The 20,944-nt window shown below is 30.8% G+C and overlaps 1 protein-coding gene across 5 annotated transcripts in view; it reads left to right on the top strand.

Annotated features, from left to right (window-relative positions):
* LOC140052069 (cGMP-dependent protein kinase 1-like) overlaps nt 1-19,343 on the top strand; it is a 77,513-nt gene extending 58,170 nt beyond the window's left edge. For all 5 annotated transcript variants that reach the window (XM_072097456.1, XM_072097459.1, XM_072097455.1 and 2 more), the window contains 11 exons: nt 1,926-2,023; nt 6,480-6,548; nt 6,943-7,014; nt 9,750-9,837; nt 10,886-11,022; nt 12,219-12,308; nt 12,550-12,691; nt 13,356-13,519; nt 14,406-14,591; nt 16,297-16,363; nt 16,863-19,343. In XM_072097456.1, coding sequence (XP_071953557.1) covers nt 1,926-2,023; nt 6,480-6,548; nt 6,943-7,014; nt 9,750-9,837; nt 10,886-11,022; nt 12,219-12,308; nt 12,550-12,691; nt 13,356-13,519; nt 14,406-14,591; nt 16,297-16,363; nt 16,863-16,961 — 1,212 coding nt within the window. In that variant the 3' untranslated portion in view covers nt 16,962-19,343. The remainder of the gene's footprint in view (nt 1-1,925; nt 2,024-6,479; nt 6,549-6,942; nt 7,015-9,749; nt 9,838-10,885; nt 11,023-12,218; nt 12,309-12,549; nt 12,692-13,355; nt 13,520-14,405; nt 14,592-16,296; nt 16,364-16,862) is intronic.
* The last annotated feature ends 1,601 nt before the right edge of the window (nt 19,344-20,944 follow it).

Genomic DNA, 20,944 nt, shown 5'->3' with positions numbered 1-20,944 from the left:
AAAGTCGCTGTTATTTTAAGAGACACACTAAACCAAGTCTGGAAATGTGTACTTAGATTTATAGGGTCTTTATAATACTACGCTTAGTGAGATTAAATTAATTATTTTGTTTAGCACTGTTTGGAAAAGTTAAAATTCCTTGCTGAAAATAGAATCTCACTTAATCTATCCAGTTTTGTTGTATTGTATAGTAACAAAATAACCAGCATTTTATAGGTTTTTTTGTAATGGTTAAATTAAATAAATTTGAGAGATTGTTTGTTATACCCGGAACAATACTGTTACGTCAAGACTGACGTGGTCTGAATTTGTAGATGGATTAACAGAAACAACTAAATATAAATAAGCTGATGTAGAACACAGGGCAATGTTCTGTAATTTACTAGTTGATGATTTGAAACTCATTTGACGATTTAAATGACTGGATGTTGATATATTTTTTACTTGTCATGTTTTTTGATTGCTCAATTCTCTCTGGACGACAACGAATGTGCATTTCATAGATACTCACCTTCTGTTTAAATTGAGTTGTGCTAGTTTTCACTCAATTTAGGACACTAAGTAATATTCACTACTTGGAAAGCAGAAATCTACACATTAGACTCATTAAAATGTGCAATGCTATGTATGTTTGAATTACCAAATTATTAAAAACAAAATGTATTACACCCTTCAATATAAATGTTAAAATATGTTGGTATAAAATTATTAATTACTGTACGGTATATTTTATGTATAATTTAATTTAACAATACATAAACTATAGACTTAATATAACTTGAATCATCATGAATGTTATTTACAGTATATTATTTATTATCATTGGTTGGACGAGGTACACACCTAATTGGTGACAGTGGCTTAGGCTGCTGTTGTGCTTTCCTGGCAGCTAGTCACTATGATTTTATATTTTCTTCTTGTGTTGTGTTTGTTTAATTTGTTGATTTGTTTATATTTTTTGAAATGTATCTTTTGCCTTAATTTAAAATAATTTTTAATATGCACAATTTTAGAATTAAAATGGCGGAAAAGACAATGAATTACTGATTAACTGTAGTCTAGCGGTTCTTGACCATGTAAAGCGAGTTAGCAAGTGGTTTAAATTAGTCTGCTTCAACTTCAGACTGTAAAATCTGTATTCTTTGCAAGTAAACACTTTTTAAAGCTCTGTCTACACTATCAAACTTTATGTGACAAAAAAGTGTAATAATATATGGTAGTGATGTGCCCAAATATAGGTAGTGATATGCCCAAATATAGGTAGTGATATGACATCATCATGTCCATGGATTGGCACATCACATTTTGTTGTCACATAAAGTTTGATAGTGTAGACCGAGCTTTAGAAGGTAACACTAGCAGTTTGCGAATAGTGCAATTGAAGGTGTCGTCTTGCCAGGTGATTTACAGTGTGTGTTGTTAACCACAACACTTATAGACATGTGTCAAATCAAATATAAATTTCTACTCTAATATCTTGAAATGAGGATTGTGTTAAAATACCTTGGTTTATCAGCCTATTACTTTATAGAAAAAAGTGACAAAAAAAAAACCCTGCTGGAATGATAATAAGGTACCATTTATAAGAATGTCAATAATAAAATGTTCTTTAAAACTGATAACAGAAATCTATTAAAGGACATATTTATTTATTTATTTCTAAAAAGCATAAAATAAAAATATTAAAAATACAGTACAAGAATAAAATGTTAAAACTAGTTTAAAAGATGAATGACATTCATCATATTATCTGTAGAATTCAGCATTAAAGTGATTCTCACATTCAGTACAGTATCTTATAAATTGATTAATGTTTCTAAAGAAGAATTCACATTTAAATACAGCTGTATTTGTAATAACAATGTACCGTACTGCATTTGTATGCCTTTAATTCATGTTTAATTGTTGTATGACTTGTTTTTCAGTGTGATGTAACAGGTCGGTTATCTGCCCATTCTGAAGTTCAATTCATTAAAAAAATTGTAAAGGGAGATAATATTGGAGAAGAAAACTTTCAAAATAAGTAAGTACAGATATATATATATATATATATATATATGGATCAGAAAAAATTAAAATTGCATGAATAGGGATGATTGTGGGTTCTCACTTTCTTACATATGACCAACTCATTTCACCTGAAAAGCCGTAAGAACTTCGGCAAATCGCAGACCGAGTTTACTATTAGGAGCTCTGCTCTACATCTAGCAAAGCTACTCCTAACAACCACTATAGTCTAGTCATTTCCAGATGAAGATTTGCAGTTGTCTATTACTGGTTTAACGTCAAGAATTGTATACAGATATATATATATATAAATCCAAAGGCAAATTACTGAAAATAATGACAATGCAGTGGCTGGATCTCAATAGAGATACAAAATAAGACTAGATTTGAACTCGTCACTACGGACGAGTTAGGTTATCCGCAGCGCAAAAGCCACGTGCACCATACGTTAGAATATTGCGCGCAGAAAAACGATTATGCCATTGAAAAAATGTTAGTGCGCTCTCTATTTTGCGTCACGTCAAAGTATATACGGTATACGGTCTGTATACGTACTACATACAGTGCAGAATAGGTGAAAATAAGGGACCAAAGTTATTGACGCTTTTCGACATGATTACGTCATCACAATTTAAAAAATGGTAGATTATGCGAAAGATAATTGATTGGTCTAGACAATATAACAAAATGGGGGAAATTGGAATACGGATAAGTTGAGATGCGCTCTATTATAATGTGACGAGCTATGCGAAAGAGACAAAAATCCTATATTTCATATTCGAGTGGCCAAACGATGATGTCACAATGTCCGGTTAGCCATATCAATGCATGATTCGATATCTACAACTCATCAACTTCCAGAATGTGTAATTTAAAAAAAGTTCACCTCGTAGTTTACAATCTATGACTGTTTTAAAAAAGGCATAATTTTGACGAATTTTTGAACTTTTTCATCAAAAACGCGCGCAAATTGTTCAATTCTACATGCTCGTATGACGTGATTTGAAGTCGAAATTGATTGAAAATTGGTAAATTTACTAGAAAATGCTGAAAAAACAAAAATCAAGCAAAAAAAAGATGTTTTTGCGCTAAGTGCGTACGCGCGCGTAAAAAAATTGCGCACGCGTGGGAATTTTTGAAATGCTCAAAATGACCTGAAACGCGTAGAAAGTTGATTAGAAATTGATTTTGCGCATTTTGAAATTTTAAACTCGCGTGCACGCGTAACTTTATGTGAAACATGCCATTTTTAATCCATAGAAAGTTTGCGCATGATATGACTTAAATTTTCACCAAGTTTCAATACAAAATGACTTTTAGTTTTTAATCTATGATCAATCATTGAAATTCATAAAATCGCGCGTAACTTACGCTGCGCGACTCTAAAGTAAAAAAACGAACGTCTGCACATCTACCGCTACAGGTCAATATTATGACAAAGTTACAAAATCTTATGTTGGCCAGAATTAGAGATATGCGTGCAACAAAATTCGTGGAAAGAAAGAAGAAAATAGAAAAAAAAGAAAAAAAAAAAGAAAAAAAAAAAAAAGATCCTGACAATAACAAGGGGTTATCCGCCAAGTGCGGATAACCAATAAAGCAATTAAAAAATGACAATGCTGTGGGTATCAGTAGCTGGATCTCAATAGAGATACAAAAAAAAAGAAACAAAAAGCTAAATCAAAACGATCAAAGTAAAACAGCCAGGAAAAGTAGCAGAGCTCTCGGTCAACACTAGCCCTTATATATTTAATACTACCTTGGATGAATGACAATATCCATAGCTGTAAGTACAGATGTGATTAATAGTATCTTAAACCTTGCTTTATGTTTCTTTCAAAATTGAAAGTTGAATTTGCAGAAGGTAGACGGATACATGCACGTAATTGCTATGCAGCTGAACCTTGTAAAAACAGCTTTATAGTATGATGATAGCAAGCTTAATTCCAGTGATGAATATATAGCTGATTGAATAAAGAAACCAGCTCCTGCAAAAATGCACTAAACAATTTTCCTCTGATGAAATCCACAATTTTAATTCATATTTTGAGTATCTATCTATTAATAATAAGGTTTTCTTTAAACACTAATACGCTTAATACGCAAAAAAAGAATTTCACCGCTCTGTTCTCCAGCACTTTAAAGCTACAAAATGAGAGCTCGTCGGAACAGAATTCACAGGAGCTTGAGTGAACATGCCATCAAAAGCTGTGATATTTATTTTGCCTTTGCATTTATACATTCTTAACCATATCCAGTGTACATCTGACTCATGTTAACTTTAAAGAACCTAGTACGTCTTTCGAGACGAGTAGGGGGTTACTTCGGTGTACTAGAAACACGCTGTCGTGGACAGATGTAATGGCGCCGTAGTTGGCTGCCGATGACACGATGTGACCCTTAGGGGAGAAGAATGTTGTTGAAAAGATGTAACATCTAAGTCCACAGCGCCTTTGATCACTAATTGTTGCTGGAATTTGCGCTTTACAAATTCGTATATATGTATATATATATATGATGGTCAACTATTGTGTGAGGTTTTTAATACAATATTAGCATGGACAGGCAACAAGAGAGACAAGTACATATATCCATACTGAATAATATGTATGTAATATGCTGAGTGTACAGCACATAACTTGTCCATGGCGATGCATGTATGTATTTAACTTTCTACTTGCAATTGATACCTGTATGTGACAAGGTTCAACAGCATGCACAAGATTTATAATAGTGGCATACTTAATACATAATGAAGTCTTGTGAAAGAAGAAGTAATAATAATGATCAATAATAGACTATGTTCATCTGCAGTTGCAAATAGATAATAACACGCTTCACAAATTTACACAAATCGTATCAATGTGTGGCTGTATGTTTATTTGTGAAGTTTTAATTGTATTTAGACATATCTTGGATATCGTACAGATGGCCAAAATGCATCTGCAAAATAAAGATCAAATTGAACTATACTTAGACTTTAAATACAAATAGAGAGTAAATATAGTGCTGTAATTATATGCTACGTATTAAGGTCGTTTTCCTGAAACAACTATTATACTTTGTCTATATATAAACAGTAATACCGTGCACGTAGTGATTCGTTAGTAAATAAGACAATTTACTTGCTTGCACCTTATCCCCTAATGCAGAATTTGAGTCGGTAAGCTTAACGTTATTACTTGTCGAACCGCATTACCAGACTCCCTTCGGCTACCACTAGTCCATCGTTTGAGTAAATTCAAGAAAAACACCCCCTATCAACGATAAGATTACAGATAATTGCCATGCATGTCATTTAGCTGCAAGATGTTTACATTGGATGATATTTCAGCAGCGTTGGCAGACGAGCCAATGGCTTTCTACAACCGTCTAGCTATATTGACATGTAAAAAATGATTTGGTGATTAAATATATTCTTAGGTTTTAAAATGTTTGCATAATAATGGTAATTTGTAGTATAAAAATCCTGTTTATTGTGGGCAAATGACCTAAAAATGCCACCACTAAACCGCAGTTAAGTATTAACAAAACCTTTTATACAGATAGAAAATAAAATCCTCATTTATGTTGAGAGAATTCCGGCTCTGTTACTTTAATTAGTCTGCCATTTGCTTCTATGTATCAATATATACACATATCAACATTGACGAATCATTTGTCATAAGAAAGCGTTTTGATTTTTTTGCCATAGCTGCTAAATTAACCATATTAATAATAAAGCAAGTTATTATTCTGCCATCGTTCAAGAGGTCAGCTTTCTTTAATATATCATTCACTTTGACAGATGTCGGTCAACTTGACTGAAACATGAAATTTGAATTTCATTTCATCTTAATGGCAAATTGCAATTGAAATATTGATTTAATAAATGTCTAGATTAATTTTATTAGTAATTAATTATAATTAACCAAATATTATATTAATAATCAATCAATAATCATTTGTATTAATCAATAATCATTTGTATTAATCAATAATCATTTTTGTATTAATCAATAATCATTTTTGTATTAATCAATAATCATTTGTATTAATCAATTAATCATTTGTATTAATCAATTAATCATTTGTATTAAACAAAATAACATTATTAACATTTGCTTGCTGTAGAATAATTAGTATAAAATAAAGTCTACATTATAAAACTGATAAATTGAAAATAACTTGACTTTCTGGTAAACACACTATCAAACATTATGTGACAAAAAATATATGGACACAATGATGTCATATCACTTCCATATTTGGGCACATCACACTTTTTTTTTGTCAAACTAGTTTGATAGCGTAGACAAAGCTTTAGAGTGTCAAACATGTCTAATTTCTTTCTATTTTGTACCATTACTTTATATATCTGTTTATTAGAAATGATTGTCACGGTTTATGAATGTAGTTATTTTTTTTCAATTTATTTTGCAAAATGGAAAACAGCGTACATTTCTATAAACATTGTTTTTGTATACTTTCAGAGAATCTGTAAGAAAATTCAATGTTTTAGCAGGAAAAGGAGGAGCCACTTGTCTTGCAATAGATGGAGAGTAAGTCAACCTTATTTCATTCTTTTAAAAGTATTTTGGTGAACGATTTTGAATTGAAATGAACGATCCTCCAAAATAAGATAATTTATTAAAAACCTATTACAGCCAAAAGGATTATTATGTCAGAATGTCAATACAATATCAACATTATTTTATCTAAAACCAAAATTATTTATTGACATTAAAATTTTGTATAAATATGTTGTTAACATTATTTATTATTATATTATTACAGCAATTATTATTTATCAAAATTGTAAAAAAAAATTTTACTAACATTATTCGATCATATCAACATTTTTTACTCAAAATATTTGTAACAATCTTATATCAAACCATAGAGACCTCTATGATCAAACACACATGTTTTGAACCATCTTTACTGTATTTACAGATCTTACTATCAACTAGCAACAACTCTTGAATCTGTAAGAAACAGAAAATCAGACGAAGGAATCAAAAATGCGTAAGTACACAACGCTCTTTAATTAGGATACTTCCACTTGTGAATTGACCTCATGGTCCTTGGGTAGAGACAACCATCGCAGTCATCTTCAAAAGTGTAGTCTAGGTCACTTGGTCACAAAAGGATTACCAACTTAATTTCGTTATAGTATATAGTATATAGTATATGTTCAAGAATGGCATCTATATTTTAGGTCAAGATTCATCTATCTATATTCGGGTGTCACGAAAGCTCAGACCACGAAAGCTCAGACCCCCTAAGACCTAAGATCACGAAAGCTAAGACCCAACACCTAAGATTACAAATACTAAGATATACTACAGCTTAAAAACAATACTTGTTTATCCATACATAATTTTAAACACAGTAGGTTTCATTTATTACCATAAATATAATTTAATACTACCGCAAAACATAGATAAACTCACATTATTTTCGCCCGTTGAGTAAATGTATATTTTTTCTTTACAACAAACAAACTTGACGGGTTGTTTGTTGGTATATATTTACTCCATTGTGTTGCTTCAGAGGATGTTTTTCTTACGCACCTGCCTTTCTTGTATTTTGACTCCAAATTTGTTGACTAACTTTATCCTGAACACCACACTTTAAAATTAGGACTTATAAGTACTTTCAGAAGGAGAAACACATAATAACAAATAAATAAATCCTTTAAATTGATGATTTTACAGATGTGTTTCTTTGTATACTGTAATGACAATGTAACTCCTCGAGCTCCCCCATGCTCAATGTTTTTGTTTCTATGGAGCGCCAAAAGAGCAACAATAATAGTACAAGTATAAAAACAGAAAGAAAACGAAACAAAAAAACTTATCATGATTTTTAAATTAAAATTTATTTGCCAGTATTTATTTCTTCGTACTTGCATGATTATACTATTATCATTACAATTTTAATTTTACATTGTTCCATCCACACTGTAGATGGACTCCACAGAGTTTTCAGCCCTCTATATATTTTTTGCTCTTTTGACGTTCCATAGAAACAAAAACATTGAACATGGGGTAGGCCTACAACTGTACTGTAGTAGGCTAGTCATTTTGTGTGGGAGAAAAACGTCTGTAAAATCATCAATTTAAAAATGTATTTGTTACTTTTTATGTGATTCTTTTTCATGAAAGTGCCAATTCTAAGGTGTGGTATTCAGAATAAATGTTGGGAGTTAAAATACAAGGCAGGTGCGAAAGATAAATATTTGTAATCTTAGGTGTTGGGTCTTAGCTTTCGTGATCTTAGGTCTTAGGGGTCTGAGCTTTCGTGGTCTGAGCTTTCGTGACACCCATCTATATTCATAGCAAATGTCAGTTTCATTTAATTTCAAACAACATGAGATGAGATGCCATGCATTCAATCCATACCGAATTTTAGTTACAAATCATTATCATCATCTGACATCATCATCGTCATCATTTCACATCATCATCATCAGACATCATCATCATCAGACATCATCCCTATCATCTGACATCATCATCATCTGACATCATCATCATCTGACATCATCATCATCTGACATCATCATCATCATCTGACATCATCATCTGACATCATCATCATCTGACATCATCATCATCAGACATCATCCTCATCCTCATTCTCTTGTGGTATTGCTAATGTACCCAGCATGATCTATTTACTGTAAGTTGCCTAAAGCTCTGTCTACACTATCAAACTTTATGTGACAAAAAAATGTGATGTGCCCATATATGGACATGATACCATATTTGGGCATATCACTACCATATTTGACCACATTGCACTTTTTTTTGTCAAACTACTGTAGTTTGATAGTGTAGACACTTCTACAGAAAATAGTTACAATACAGCAATTCTCGATTTTAGTTCTTTTTATGAATCACGTAATTAATTTTTCTTCTTGTAAAAAGTTGTAATCTCGTCCATTGAAAGTCCATATTCCCAAAGCAATTACCTTTATATATCTCGCTATTGTAAAATATCTTTGATTTATTGTGCTTATTTTATAACCATTTCTGTTTGTAATCAATGGTAAAATAATTACTTAAGCTATTTTATGATATTTTAAGGATACAGAGATTTAGATGTGGATTTGGAGGAGGGGTGGGTTGGGGGAGATATTTCTTGTCCTGTTTCTTCAAACCATTCCAAAAAGTAGATATTATATAAAAATAGTAAAACAAATTTGGTTCAATTTTGATATTGAGAGTTAAAGACAGCAATAAATTTATTTTTTTTAAAATATTTATGTTTATTGATGTTTTATTGACGACTGGAATCCACCGCAGTTGCTGTGCGGTTTTCTTGGAGAAGTTTTTTACCTAATTACGCTCTTCCATCAAACTTAAAATTAATTTCCAACTTAACTACCTTCAAATCTCATATTAAAAAACATTTTGAACGCAATATTTTATATTTAGAATAATTTTGATAACTATAATGGTCTTGATAACGTGCAATTTTTCTCATTACTTGTTTGCTTTCTCTTTTAATTTTTCTGTTTTACTGGGCTTTATTTTAATGTATATATATTATATAGTTTTTATAAATGTTGTATTTTCTCTTGTTTGTTATGTGCAATTTGGACTCCATTGGAAATGGGCTGGTTTTTCCGGCCTAATGGGTGTTCCTAATGCTCGTTATTTTGTCTTTTGTCTGTTTGTTATTTTAATGTTGAGCATCAAATAAATTCAATCAAACAATCAATATTATTATTGCTTATTTGTTTGTTTTTTTAGCATTGATTCTGAATATGCAGGTCTTCATCTAGAGGAGCTGAGCGTCTTAACCACACTTGGCGTTGGCGGATTTGGACGAGTTGAATTGGTAAGTTTATTAACGATTATCAAATGTTCAAGCTTTAAGACATGTGTTCTATGCAAGTTCAACATGTGATGTGACCAATAACTGTCTGCAGTGTCCATGAATAATGTCCCTGTTTATCTGTGCTATACTGTATAATGAATTTAAACATAACATATTGTATATTTTTACTTTTTTACTTGATTTTTAAATGCTATTTTTACTGCTATTGTTGCCTTGAAGAAGACAAATTTTTAATTATGATATTTTGACAATAAAGTTATCTTGAATCTTCTATATAGCAATTCCAGGCATATATTATAATTAAATTCTGTAGTACAGTAATATTATTTTATAAAAATATTAATAATAATGGCAAAAGAAATCTTATTATTCAGCTTAGATTCTAATATTATGTTAGACTTTTTCTTTCTTAAGTTATAAAAGGTGAATTTGTTCGCGGCGAATTAAAAGTGTCGGCTGTGTATTCATGTTTCCACCTTTCAAATCCTTCTCTATGCATGCGTATAAGCTGACACTTTCAATTCGCCCAAACAAATTCACCTAGTGGAAAATCGGCTTAATTGTTGGTTTTAACTGCAAAAAAACTTGACTTGCCAGATTTAAATTACTATTTTGTAAGATCAAGACATTTTCACCAAAAATTTATTACATTTACATTTTACGTGTTTTGTTTTTATATTTTCTAAATTAAATTATCAATTCTTACTTTTATTTAAAAAAAAATTGAATTACAGTACAGTAAATTAGATTCTTGGTACATTTTAAATCTTTTATATATTTATTTATATCATTTGTAAAAGATCTGTCTACACTGTCAAACTAGTAAAAAAAAAAAAGTGTGATGTGCCCAAATATGGTAGTGATGTGCTCAAATATGGTCCATGTATGGGCACATTATATTTTTTTGTCACATAAAGTTTGATAGTGTAGACAGAGCTTAACTCTGATAGCTAATAAAGTCAAATCAAATAAAATAAAAAACTATGTATAAAAATCACATTACTATTGCTGAAGCATATTATATGATTTTTTTATTGTCATGTTCTAGGTGTCAATAAAAGGGCACGATAAAACATACGCCCTCAAACAACTTAAGAAGAAACACATTGTAGAAACAAGGCAACAAGAACATATTATGTCTGAGAAGAAGATAATGTTAGAATCAAGATGTGACTTTATTGTAAGGTACGGTAATTCACTTATAGGACATTTTAATTTGTTGTCCAAATTGTAGTCCAATAGTTGAGACCTGTGAGAACCAAGCTCTGTCTACAATATTAAACTAGTTTGACAAAAAAAGTGTGATGTGTCCAAATATGGTAGTGATATTCCCAAATATGGTAGTGATAAGACATCATCATGTCCATATTATGGGCACATCACATTTTTTTTGTCACATAAAGTTTGATAGTATAGACAGAGCTTTAGAATAAGCTGAATGGACATGAGCAACAATGATACAGTTACCATGAGAAGAGGATGTTATTGGTTACCTGGGTATTGGCAGACGAGCCATCAAACAGACCTCTCATGCTATGTTTTTGTAGCTTTTATAAAAAAAATAAGCTATTTCAGCTTTATGTTATCCGGTTGTTGGAGTACCAAATAAAACAAACAAAAATTCTTCACATGGTAAAAAAACTTTAAATCATTAATGATTAATAAAACATGAATGAACATATCAATACTTTATTAAAGATAAAGATGAAAAGCATCAATTTCAATGACCTCCTTACAATGAAATCTCTCTTGAGTTCTCAACATTTGCTCGGTAATATTGTTTGACTTACAAGTTTGCGAGTGTATTGTTTAATCTTCTTTCTCATTTATCAGAATGTTACCCTTTTGACAAGCTTCATTTATTATTTTCATCCTCAACGAAGAGGTCATTGTTTAAAACCAGGCCCAAATGTTCATCATGTTTACCCTTTTCAAATAAATGTTAATGTTTAAAATTCTTCTTTGTCACAACATTCTGTCCAATCACGTCATGTACGTTCGCTACCACTTTTATTATTCACTAGCAAGTTTGACTGATGTCGCCTTTTATTACTAGAGGCAACATTATCGCATAGACAGACTGTGATTCTGTCAGGTATTAGTAACAATTACTGCTTTATTGCAGAAACAAATGAAGCTTTATTGCAAAAATCCGACTTTTATAATATATGCATACTTATTTACATACCTGTACAAGATTAAATAAATAATTCATGTTGAAATGTTACACAAGTTTTTGTTTAAGAATATTATCATTTATCCAGATTTTGTTTTTTTGAAGTCAATGGTCATTTAAGTTTGACTCCAGTTTTGTATAAAAATGTTCTCAACATTTGTTATTGACAAATTTATACAGATTTAAATTATTGTTTTTATTTCAGATTGTATCGTACCTTTAAAGATAAGAAGTATCTATATATGTTACTTGAAGTTTGTCTTGGTGGTGAATTATGGACCATACTTAGAGACAAGTAAGTAAATTATGGACCATACTTAGAGATAAGTAAGTGAATTATGGACCATACTTAGAGACAAGTCATTCAATGGTCAAACAACATGTCTCTTTCTGAGCTTTTTAAACAAGTTTATGTAGAAGCATTATGAAATGTCTTCTTTAATACAGGCTTATCCGTGAGAGTATTATGTATGTTAGCTTTGTTTGCCATTTAATGTTGATATATTGATCATAATTAATGTTTCAATTTGAATTAGAACTGCTTTTGATGACGCTACAACTCGTTTTTACACGGCTTGTGTCGTTGAAGCCTTAAACTACCTCCACTCAAAGGCCATCGTTTATCGTGACCTCAAACCTGAAAATATTCTTCTTGATAGTAGGGGATATGGAAAATTAGTAAGTTGCTTTGTTTTCACAATGAATTTTACCCTTTATTTAATTTGTTAAAACCATTTTGATTTTCTTTTCGTGTGAATCTATAATCTTTTATTTTACTGTACAGTTTTGATATGTTTCTCCTTAAGCTCTGTCCACACTATCAAACTAATTTGACAAAAAATGACGAAGATGTCCCCAAATATGGTAATGATATGCCCAAATATGGTAGTGATATGCCCAAATATAGTAGTGATATATGCCCAAATATGGTAGTGATATGCCCAAATATGGTAGTGATGTGTCCATAAGACATCATCATGTCCATATATGGGCACATCACATTTTTTTTTTGTCATATAAAGTTTGATAGTGTAGACAGAGGTGAATAAATTTGAATTGAATATAGTTTATTTACATACAGAACACATGACAGCATTTTTTTTTTTACGGAAATAAATTTACTTAATTTAAAACTAAAATATTGGTGATGAATAAAGTATGATAGGTGTTACTGCTTTTAAATTTGAAATGACTGACAATATTAAGTAAATATTTTCATAGTTTTAAAGCATACATACATACATACACAATGTATAGCAAACATCTATTGGAATTTTTAATTCTGTTTTTTCTGTGTATTAATTAATTTATTTTTGTGCTTTTTTTTTTTTTGCTTTTTTAGGTAGACTTTGGTTTTGCTAAGAAGATTGGAACAGGACGCAAAACATGGACGTTTTGCGGCACACCAGAGTACGTAGCACCAGAGATCATATTGAACAAAGGTCATGACCTTTCCGCAGACTATTGGTCGCTGGGAATTCTTATGTTTGAATTATTAACAGGAAGGTAAGATATTTGGTATTTGTAAGAATGAAATTGAAATTTAAGCCATTTATTATTTTAAGATAAAAATTAATGAAGTAAATTAGATCAATATAAACTTTTACATGACAATCACAACACACTCAAATTTGTGTTTGTTATAAATAGAAACATGAAAGATGCTTAATGAGTCGTGTAGAATGTTGCGTTAGACCAGAATGGAAGCTATAGTTCAACTACCCATACATTTACCAAGGCATAATATTTGCTATTTCTGTTGACATATTTAGTGAAGTAACTAATTACACGTTGTTAATTGTGTGCAATTGAAGTATATCAGTGTTGACACTCGCTAATCGTGTTATGGCCAAATTGACATCTTATCATGATTGATTTAATGCATAATATTGTTTCAGAGTAATTTGTATTCATTAGAAGCAGGATGATACAACATTCACTAGTTAAAAGTTGAAGCTGCTGATAGAACTAAAAGTATTTGTATTAAAGCAATGTTTTAATTTGCCTAATAATGTTTAAGAATAGTTTTGTTGACAACTTTATTATAAGAAATATCAGAAATAAATAAATTGAGCGGCTTTTCAAGAATGCTGATATGGTCGTTTATCAAATTAAGCTTTTGAAGTTGAGTGATTACATTACCAATGCAATTATTAAATTACTAATCAAAGCAGAAGATTGTGAGGACCGCTCACGGATAAGCTGAAATATATATGATAAAGATGGTGTGTAAATACGAAGCAGATTATTCCGAGGTCTAGTTATCCGGGACATTCATTTTCCATAATAGAAACTCATCTTTATCATTTTACTATCAAAGACATAACATTACAGATATGTCAATTACATTTTCTTAGCATGGCTGATTTTCAATGTTTCTATCTATTTCTAGTCCACCATTTACTGGAGCAGATCCGATGAAAACGTACAACATTATACTAAAAGGAATGGACATGATCGAGTTTCCTAGAAAGATTACACGAAACGCTGCGTACCTCATTAAGAAGCTTTGTAAAGATAACCCATCCGAACGTCTTGGATATCAGAAAAATGGTCTCAAAGATATTATGAAACACAAGTAAGTCAGATAGCGTTGAAGTGTGTCAAAAGAAAATAAGCTGGTCAAAAGAAACATAAGTTTTGGTCACATGAAATTTAAGTTGGCCAGATTAAACAAAAGTTAAGAATATGAATCATAGTTGTCATGGTTACTGGTTTGTTTATAATTTCCATAATGTTTCTTGATTATGTTCTGTAAATGATACTGAACATAGTTTATGTTTTTTACCTAATGCATTCTTCAAGTTTCTTCTATGAACTTGTGGCATATTACTCATTAGTGTAAATAAATCCCTATTTATAATAAATCCAAAGGGGGAAAAAATGACAATGCTGTGGGTATCAGTGGATGGATCTCAATGGAGATAAAAATAAAATAAGCACTAAAAATGACAATGCTGTGGGTATCAGTGGATAGATCTCAATGGAGATAAAAATAAAATAAGCACTAAAAATGACAATGCTGTGGGTATCAGTGGCTGGATCTCAATAAAGATACACAAAAAAAAACCACTAAAAATATAAGATAATATGATAATAATAAATAAATATAATATTAGACATTACAAAGGAAAACATAATACAATTAAAAGCAAACAAAAACAACATAGATATCCATCTCCTTATAAATTACGGTTCATAAAAATTATTCTAATTTCTAACAATTTCATATTTGATTTATAAATGTTTCTAATTGTATCCATTTTGTATTTATAAAATATTGTCTTTAAAATTCTGATAGATACATTTTTCCGCTTTATAAAACCTTTTCAACTCGTTCATTTGATAGTTGGCTTACATTTAACTACTGTAGTTTATATTAGTAAATACATGACTCTAATTTTATTGGCAACTTCATACCTACTAAAAAAAACTGGTTTCCTTAAGTTCTTACTTAAAGGCTAGACAACACCATACACATTGCATCTGGTCTTTTTGTGGCAGATATAAATACACAAGTTGTGTAGATTTATATAAAGCAAGAAGATAGATTATTGTAACTAGTTTGTATGATTTATGGATTGTGTTGTTTTATTAATGTCATTTATATCAACTGTTGTCAGTTGATTATACTTGTCCTCATTCATCAACTACAAACTTTGATAGTTTATTATGAAACATGACCAGGGGTTACTAATAGCAATTCATCATTGTTTTTATATGCACTGCAACACAACCATGACTAACTAAGTGTGTTGTGTAGTACCAATAGCAATACTTAATTTTTAGGTAGAATAGACAGAGTACCAATAGCAATTATGCCTAATTAATATCTGTAGGTAGAATAGACAGAGTACCAATAGCAATGCTTAATTTTTAGGTAGAATAGACAGAGTACCAATAGCAATGCCTAATTTTTAGCTAGAATAGCCAGAGTACCAATAGCAATGCTTAATTTGTAGGTAGAATAGACAGTAGTACCAGTAGCAATTGAATATTTTTTAGTAGAATAGCATAATTTTAATATCAATAGCATTTTTAGGTAGAATACAGTATTTTACAATAGCAATTTTTAAATTTTTGATAATATATTAATAAAAACACTTATTTTTAGTTTGTTCAAACAGTTGTAAAAATTTGAGAAGTACAATATGTTATAATGACATTTTGTTTTTTTTTTGGTTTTAGAAATGAAATATTTGTGTTTTGTATCATTATTTCCTTCTCAAATAATTAGCATGACTACTTATATTACATATCTTTCACACTCTTTATTCTTTCAGGTGGTTTGATGGTTTTAATTGGACAGGACTTAGAAACAGAACACTAACACCTCCAATTATCCCAATGGTAATTTTACTGTTTCTTAGTACACTTTATAATACTATATATCATTATTTACCAAATCAGTTATAAATCAGAAATTAGTATTAAAATTTACTAGTACATAGGCCTATAGTGTCAAAGTTGACATACATATACATTTCGTGAGATCCAAAGGTCCCAATTTTGTTACCATTAGGCCACATTTGAAATACCAGAAATATTAGGCTAGCCCAATGGTGTCTGGTATTGGGAGAGTTGACTGTTATTGTTGCTACTTAAAGCTCTGTCTACATTATCAAAATTTATGTGACAAAAAAATATGATGTGCCCACATATAAGGACATGATGATGTCATATCACTAACACATTTGGGGATATCACCACCATATTTGGTACATCACACTTTTTTGTTGAAATAGTTTGATAGTGTAGACAGCTATGGTGTATGTGTATTTAATTATTGAAAGTAGATCATTGCGGTTCATATTGAACAAGTATATGTATATTTTCTATAAATGTGTAGATATCGTCACCAGATGACTCTTCCAATTTTGATGACTACCCACCAGACACAGACCCACTGCCACCAGATGATCTCTCAGGATGGGATCGTGATTTCTAGGCATAGATATTAGCCACCAGACACACTACAACGGATCTCTCAGGATGAGATCATGATTTTATAATACAAAGACAACAGACACAGACACACTACAATGGATCTCTCAGGATGAGATGATCGTGACTTATAACACAACGACAGCAGACACAGACACATTACAATGGATCTCTCAGGATGAGATCATGATTTTCTAACACAAAGACCGCAGACACAGACACAGACACATTACAATGGATCTCTCAGGATGAGATGATCAAGATTTCTAGACATAAAGACCGCAGACACAGAATGGATTTAAGATAGTTGAACAAAGCTTAACACAAATGTGCTATGAATTTCCAGTTCCAAATTAGGTAATAATTTACAGTTTATGTTCGTATTATCTAATGAACAAAGTTTTTGAATTTTATTTTTCGGTGATAATAGATCCCTGTTTTAATAGTCCAGTTCTTTTTTCTGTTTTAATTATTTGTTTTAAGTGTGATATTGAATTAGATTATTGGATAGATTATTGGATAGATTATATAATTACTAAATTTAATATATGAATATGCTATCAATGACCAATTTTATGAACTCATATTTATTGATCTATAAACTATATATATTTTTCAATGTTTTACTAAAATATCTTGAGATTATAAATTAAAATGAGCAGTGTTTGGAATGATGGTCATTAAGATAGTTATTTATTATTGGGAGGGGATTTTTAAAAAGCCTAATTTAGGAAGTCTATTCTGAACTATAAAAGTAGAATCTATTTGAAATTGTACACAAAATAAACAAAGTTTAATACTGTATACAAACTTAAACCCCATTTACACTAGGACGATAATGATTGACGATAAATGTGCATTTTTTTTAGGTTAATATTTCTATGCTGCCAAGTCCAATCAATTGACGTCATGATTAGTATTAAGTACAATAATATCGTGACAATACAACGATTTTATTTTATCAAAAACAGCATAAATGCTATCCATAGTTCTAGAATGAAAACTTTTCTTTTCTTTAGTTTTATGTAAGAAAAATGTATGTTCATCCAATTTATTGTTGATCGTTATCGTCCTAGTGTGTCGCAGACTTTAGGCCTACTATTTTCAGTGGTCCTTCTATGGGTAAATTGGGTGACGAGATAACAAAATCATTCAGATATGGTAAATATTTGTTTTAGAATTAACAATAAAACGAGTCTTGACAAAATAACCATACAACAAACTGTTATTTTCATGATGTACCACTAGACTATGCAAACTGTCGAGTTGAAAATTCACTCTGTGTAAATTCACCACGAGCATGCACAGAATGACTGTTGGACTCAACAGTTAGTTGTGTGTTGCATCCTAAAAATGAACAGTCATTATGTGGTTACTTTTTCAAGAAACAAAGATTTAGAAAGACATTTATAAAACTTATGCTATTATGAAATATAGCATGAAAGATTAAATTTATGTTTTTGATATGAATAGGTCTAAGAATTGAAAATTCAAATTTTATTTTCTCATCAATTCATGGTATTCCATAAATAAATTATTTAATGTAATTGATTTCTAGCATCTCTTAGTTAAATCTTTAGGATTTTAGGTTAATTCATTTTATTATTTTGTAATAGTGATGACATGGAAAAATGTTCCACTCTGTTAGTTTATGAACAGAACCATTCCAGCGCACAATGAACGTATACTTTACTATCATGTATTTGGTATGACCGGTATAAACCCACCTACTTTTAAACAAGACAGGTTTGGCAGGGGAACATGCAACTTGAATCTTTTAGTTGCTTGTTTTACATCAGTACAGTAATCCTTCAGTGTACTTCATTTATTTATATTAATTATGTTTTAAGATGAATTTACACTAATATTTGAACCAACCAATTTGTTGAAATACTGTGTACATAATTTTTAATGTATGTTGTAATCTAAAATCAGAGTGGAACATTTTTCCATGCTAGGATTGTACCAAATTTATATAGATAATAATAATAATATTGTTACCCTCACAATGACGGTAGTCCCCCCCCCCCCTCCCCCCTGGTTTCCTTATATATTTAATGTTTAATAGATATTGTAAATAGGACTTAAATGTATGCTTACTTATTATGTAAGTGCTAACTTGTGAACGCTAAATTGCGTGTAAGCGTTTCTCGACAAATGCGTGCGCTTAATAGTTGACAGCAATTACCATCTTAATAAATTAATTACACATTGTATATACTGTAGTAAATTATTTACTTAAATTGTACCAACAAACGAGATTCTATTGTCGTATTCTGACATTATTTAATTTGTAATTTCTGAAGACAATGTCAGGTTGTTTGAGGGCAGTCTTTCATTGCATGACAGTTTTAGAAACAATAAAATCAACACATTCAATAACAAATGAGGTTTTTTTGTTGTTATTTATTTGTACTGGGTAACCTCTTAAGTCAAAGACTGGTCTCGCAGAGGGCCGAGTTATGATCATTGGCTGTGATGTAAACCCCCTACTCGTCTTGAAGGATGTACTAGGTTCTTTAAATGTGTACACTGGACCTATTTATTTTCATTGATCCTGGTAATACATCCTATAGACCTGTCATTCACTGAAATTAATATAATGGTATTTCAATAAAACTAAATTCTATGTCAACATTATCAATGCTGTCTTATATACACATTCACTCATCTAATATAATAATGCATTATTATCATCTTAAGGTGTATGTACACATTAGCAATTTCACCGTCTTGTTTGTTGACATAACTCATGTACTACGTCACATAAGCATTCATTTATATTTTGAAAATTCCATTTTTTTTTTTCGGCAATAAGGCATAGTTGGCAATCTGATGTTTCTGTTGTATAGTGAGGATGGTCACAGTGGTACAAGGAACATATAGCAATAATAATTCATCAAATTGCAATTCTTCTTCATTGAAAACTTTGTACTGTATCCCATAGGATGAAAATCCTATTTCTATCAATGATTTGCTCTTGGTCTGTTTACAGGTGATAAATACATGTGTTAAGCTCTGTCTACACTATCAAACTTTATGTGACAAAATATGATTTGCCCATATATGGGCATGATGATGTCATATCACTACCATATTTGGGCACATCACACTTTTTTTTTCAAACTAGTTTGATTGTAAACACAGCTGTACAGTATATCCCACAATGCCAAGTTGACTTCCTTAAAACAACATTCGTCGATTGGTTAAACTTGAGGATTAGATTTTCTTTTCATTCATATTCATTATATAAATAAGCCAATAAGAAATTGGGTATCATTGTAAGGTCATTCCATTCTAAAAGAACACTTTATTTACAATCAATATATTTAACGCTGTACAGAAGTGCAATGAAATACCGAAGCATGCATGCTGCTTGTTCATCTCATGTTTATACAAATTAACTACTTTTTCCAGAGGAACAAATTGCCAACACATTGCTCTTTTATGTTTGTAAATCTCTGTCTACACTATCAAACTAGTTTGACAAAAAAGTGTGATGTACTCAAATATGGTAGTGATATGACATCATCATGTCCGTATATGGGCACATCACATTTGTTTGTTCATAGTTTGACAGTGTAGACAGGGCTTTACATTGTGAATCTTACAAACTGTGATTATTTTACTCGGTGCACCACGATGGTACACACTTTGAATTATAAAAAATTGATGGTTAACTAAGTATCACACACAGTCAATTATAACGTTTCTGTCATACAAACTGATCTTTGGTGTAATATCCACACACTAACATTGAATCTTTTTATAGTAAAGTAGAATTATCCAAGTTTTATTAGCTGATTCTTGGTACTGTTTCTGTTTCAATATCATAGGTAAATACTGTGATACAGAATCAGATGTTAAACACATGTGATGTCTGTAACATGGGCTCTTACCCTAACCAGTCCATATGAGGATCACATGCGTTACTGTATCGTGATCCTCAGATGGACAGCCTACTGTAACACAATCTTCTACAAACAG

This window comes from Antedon mediterranea, chromosome 6, assembly GCF_964355755.1.
Source record: "Antedon mediterranea chromosome 6, ecAntMedi1.1, whole genome shotgun sequence".
NCBI classification, from domain to species: Eukaryota; Metazoa; Echinodermata; class Crinoidea; order Comatulida; family Antedonidae; genus Antedon; species Antedon mediterranea.
This window is presented reverse-complemented; position numbering and strand designations above follow the sequence as displayed.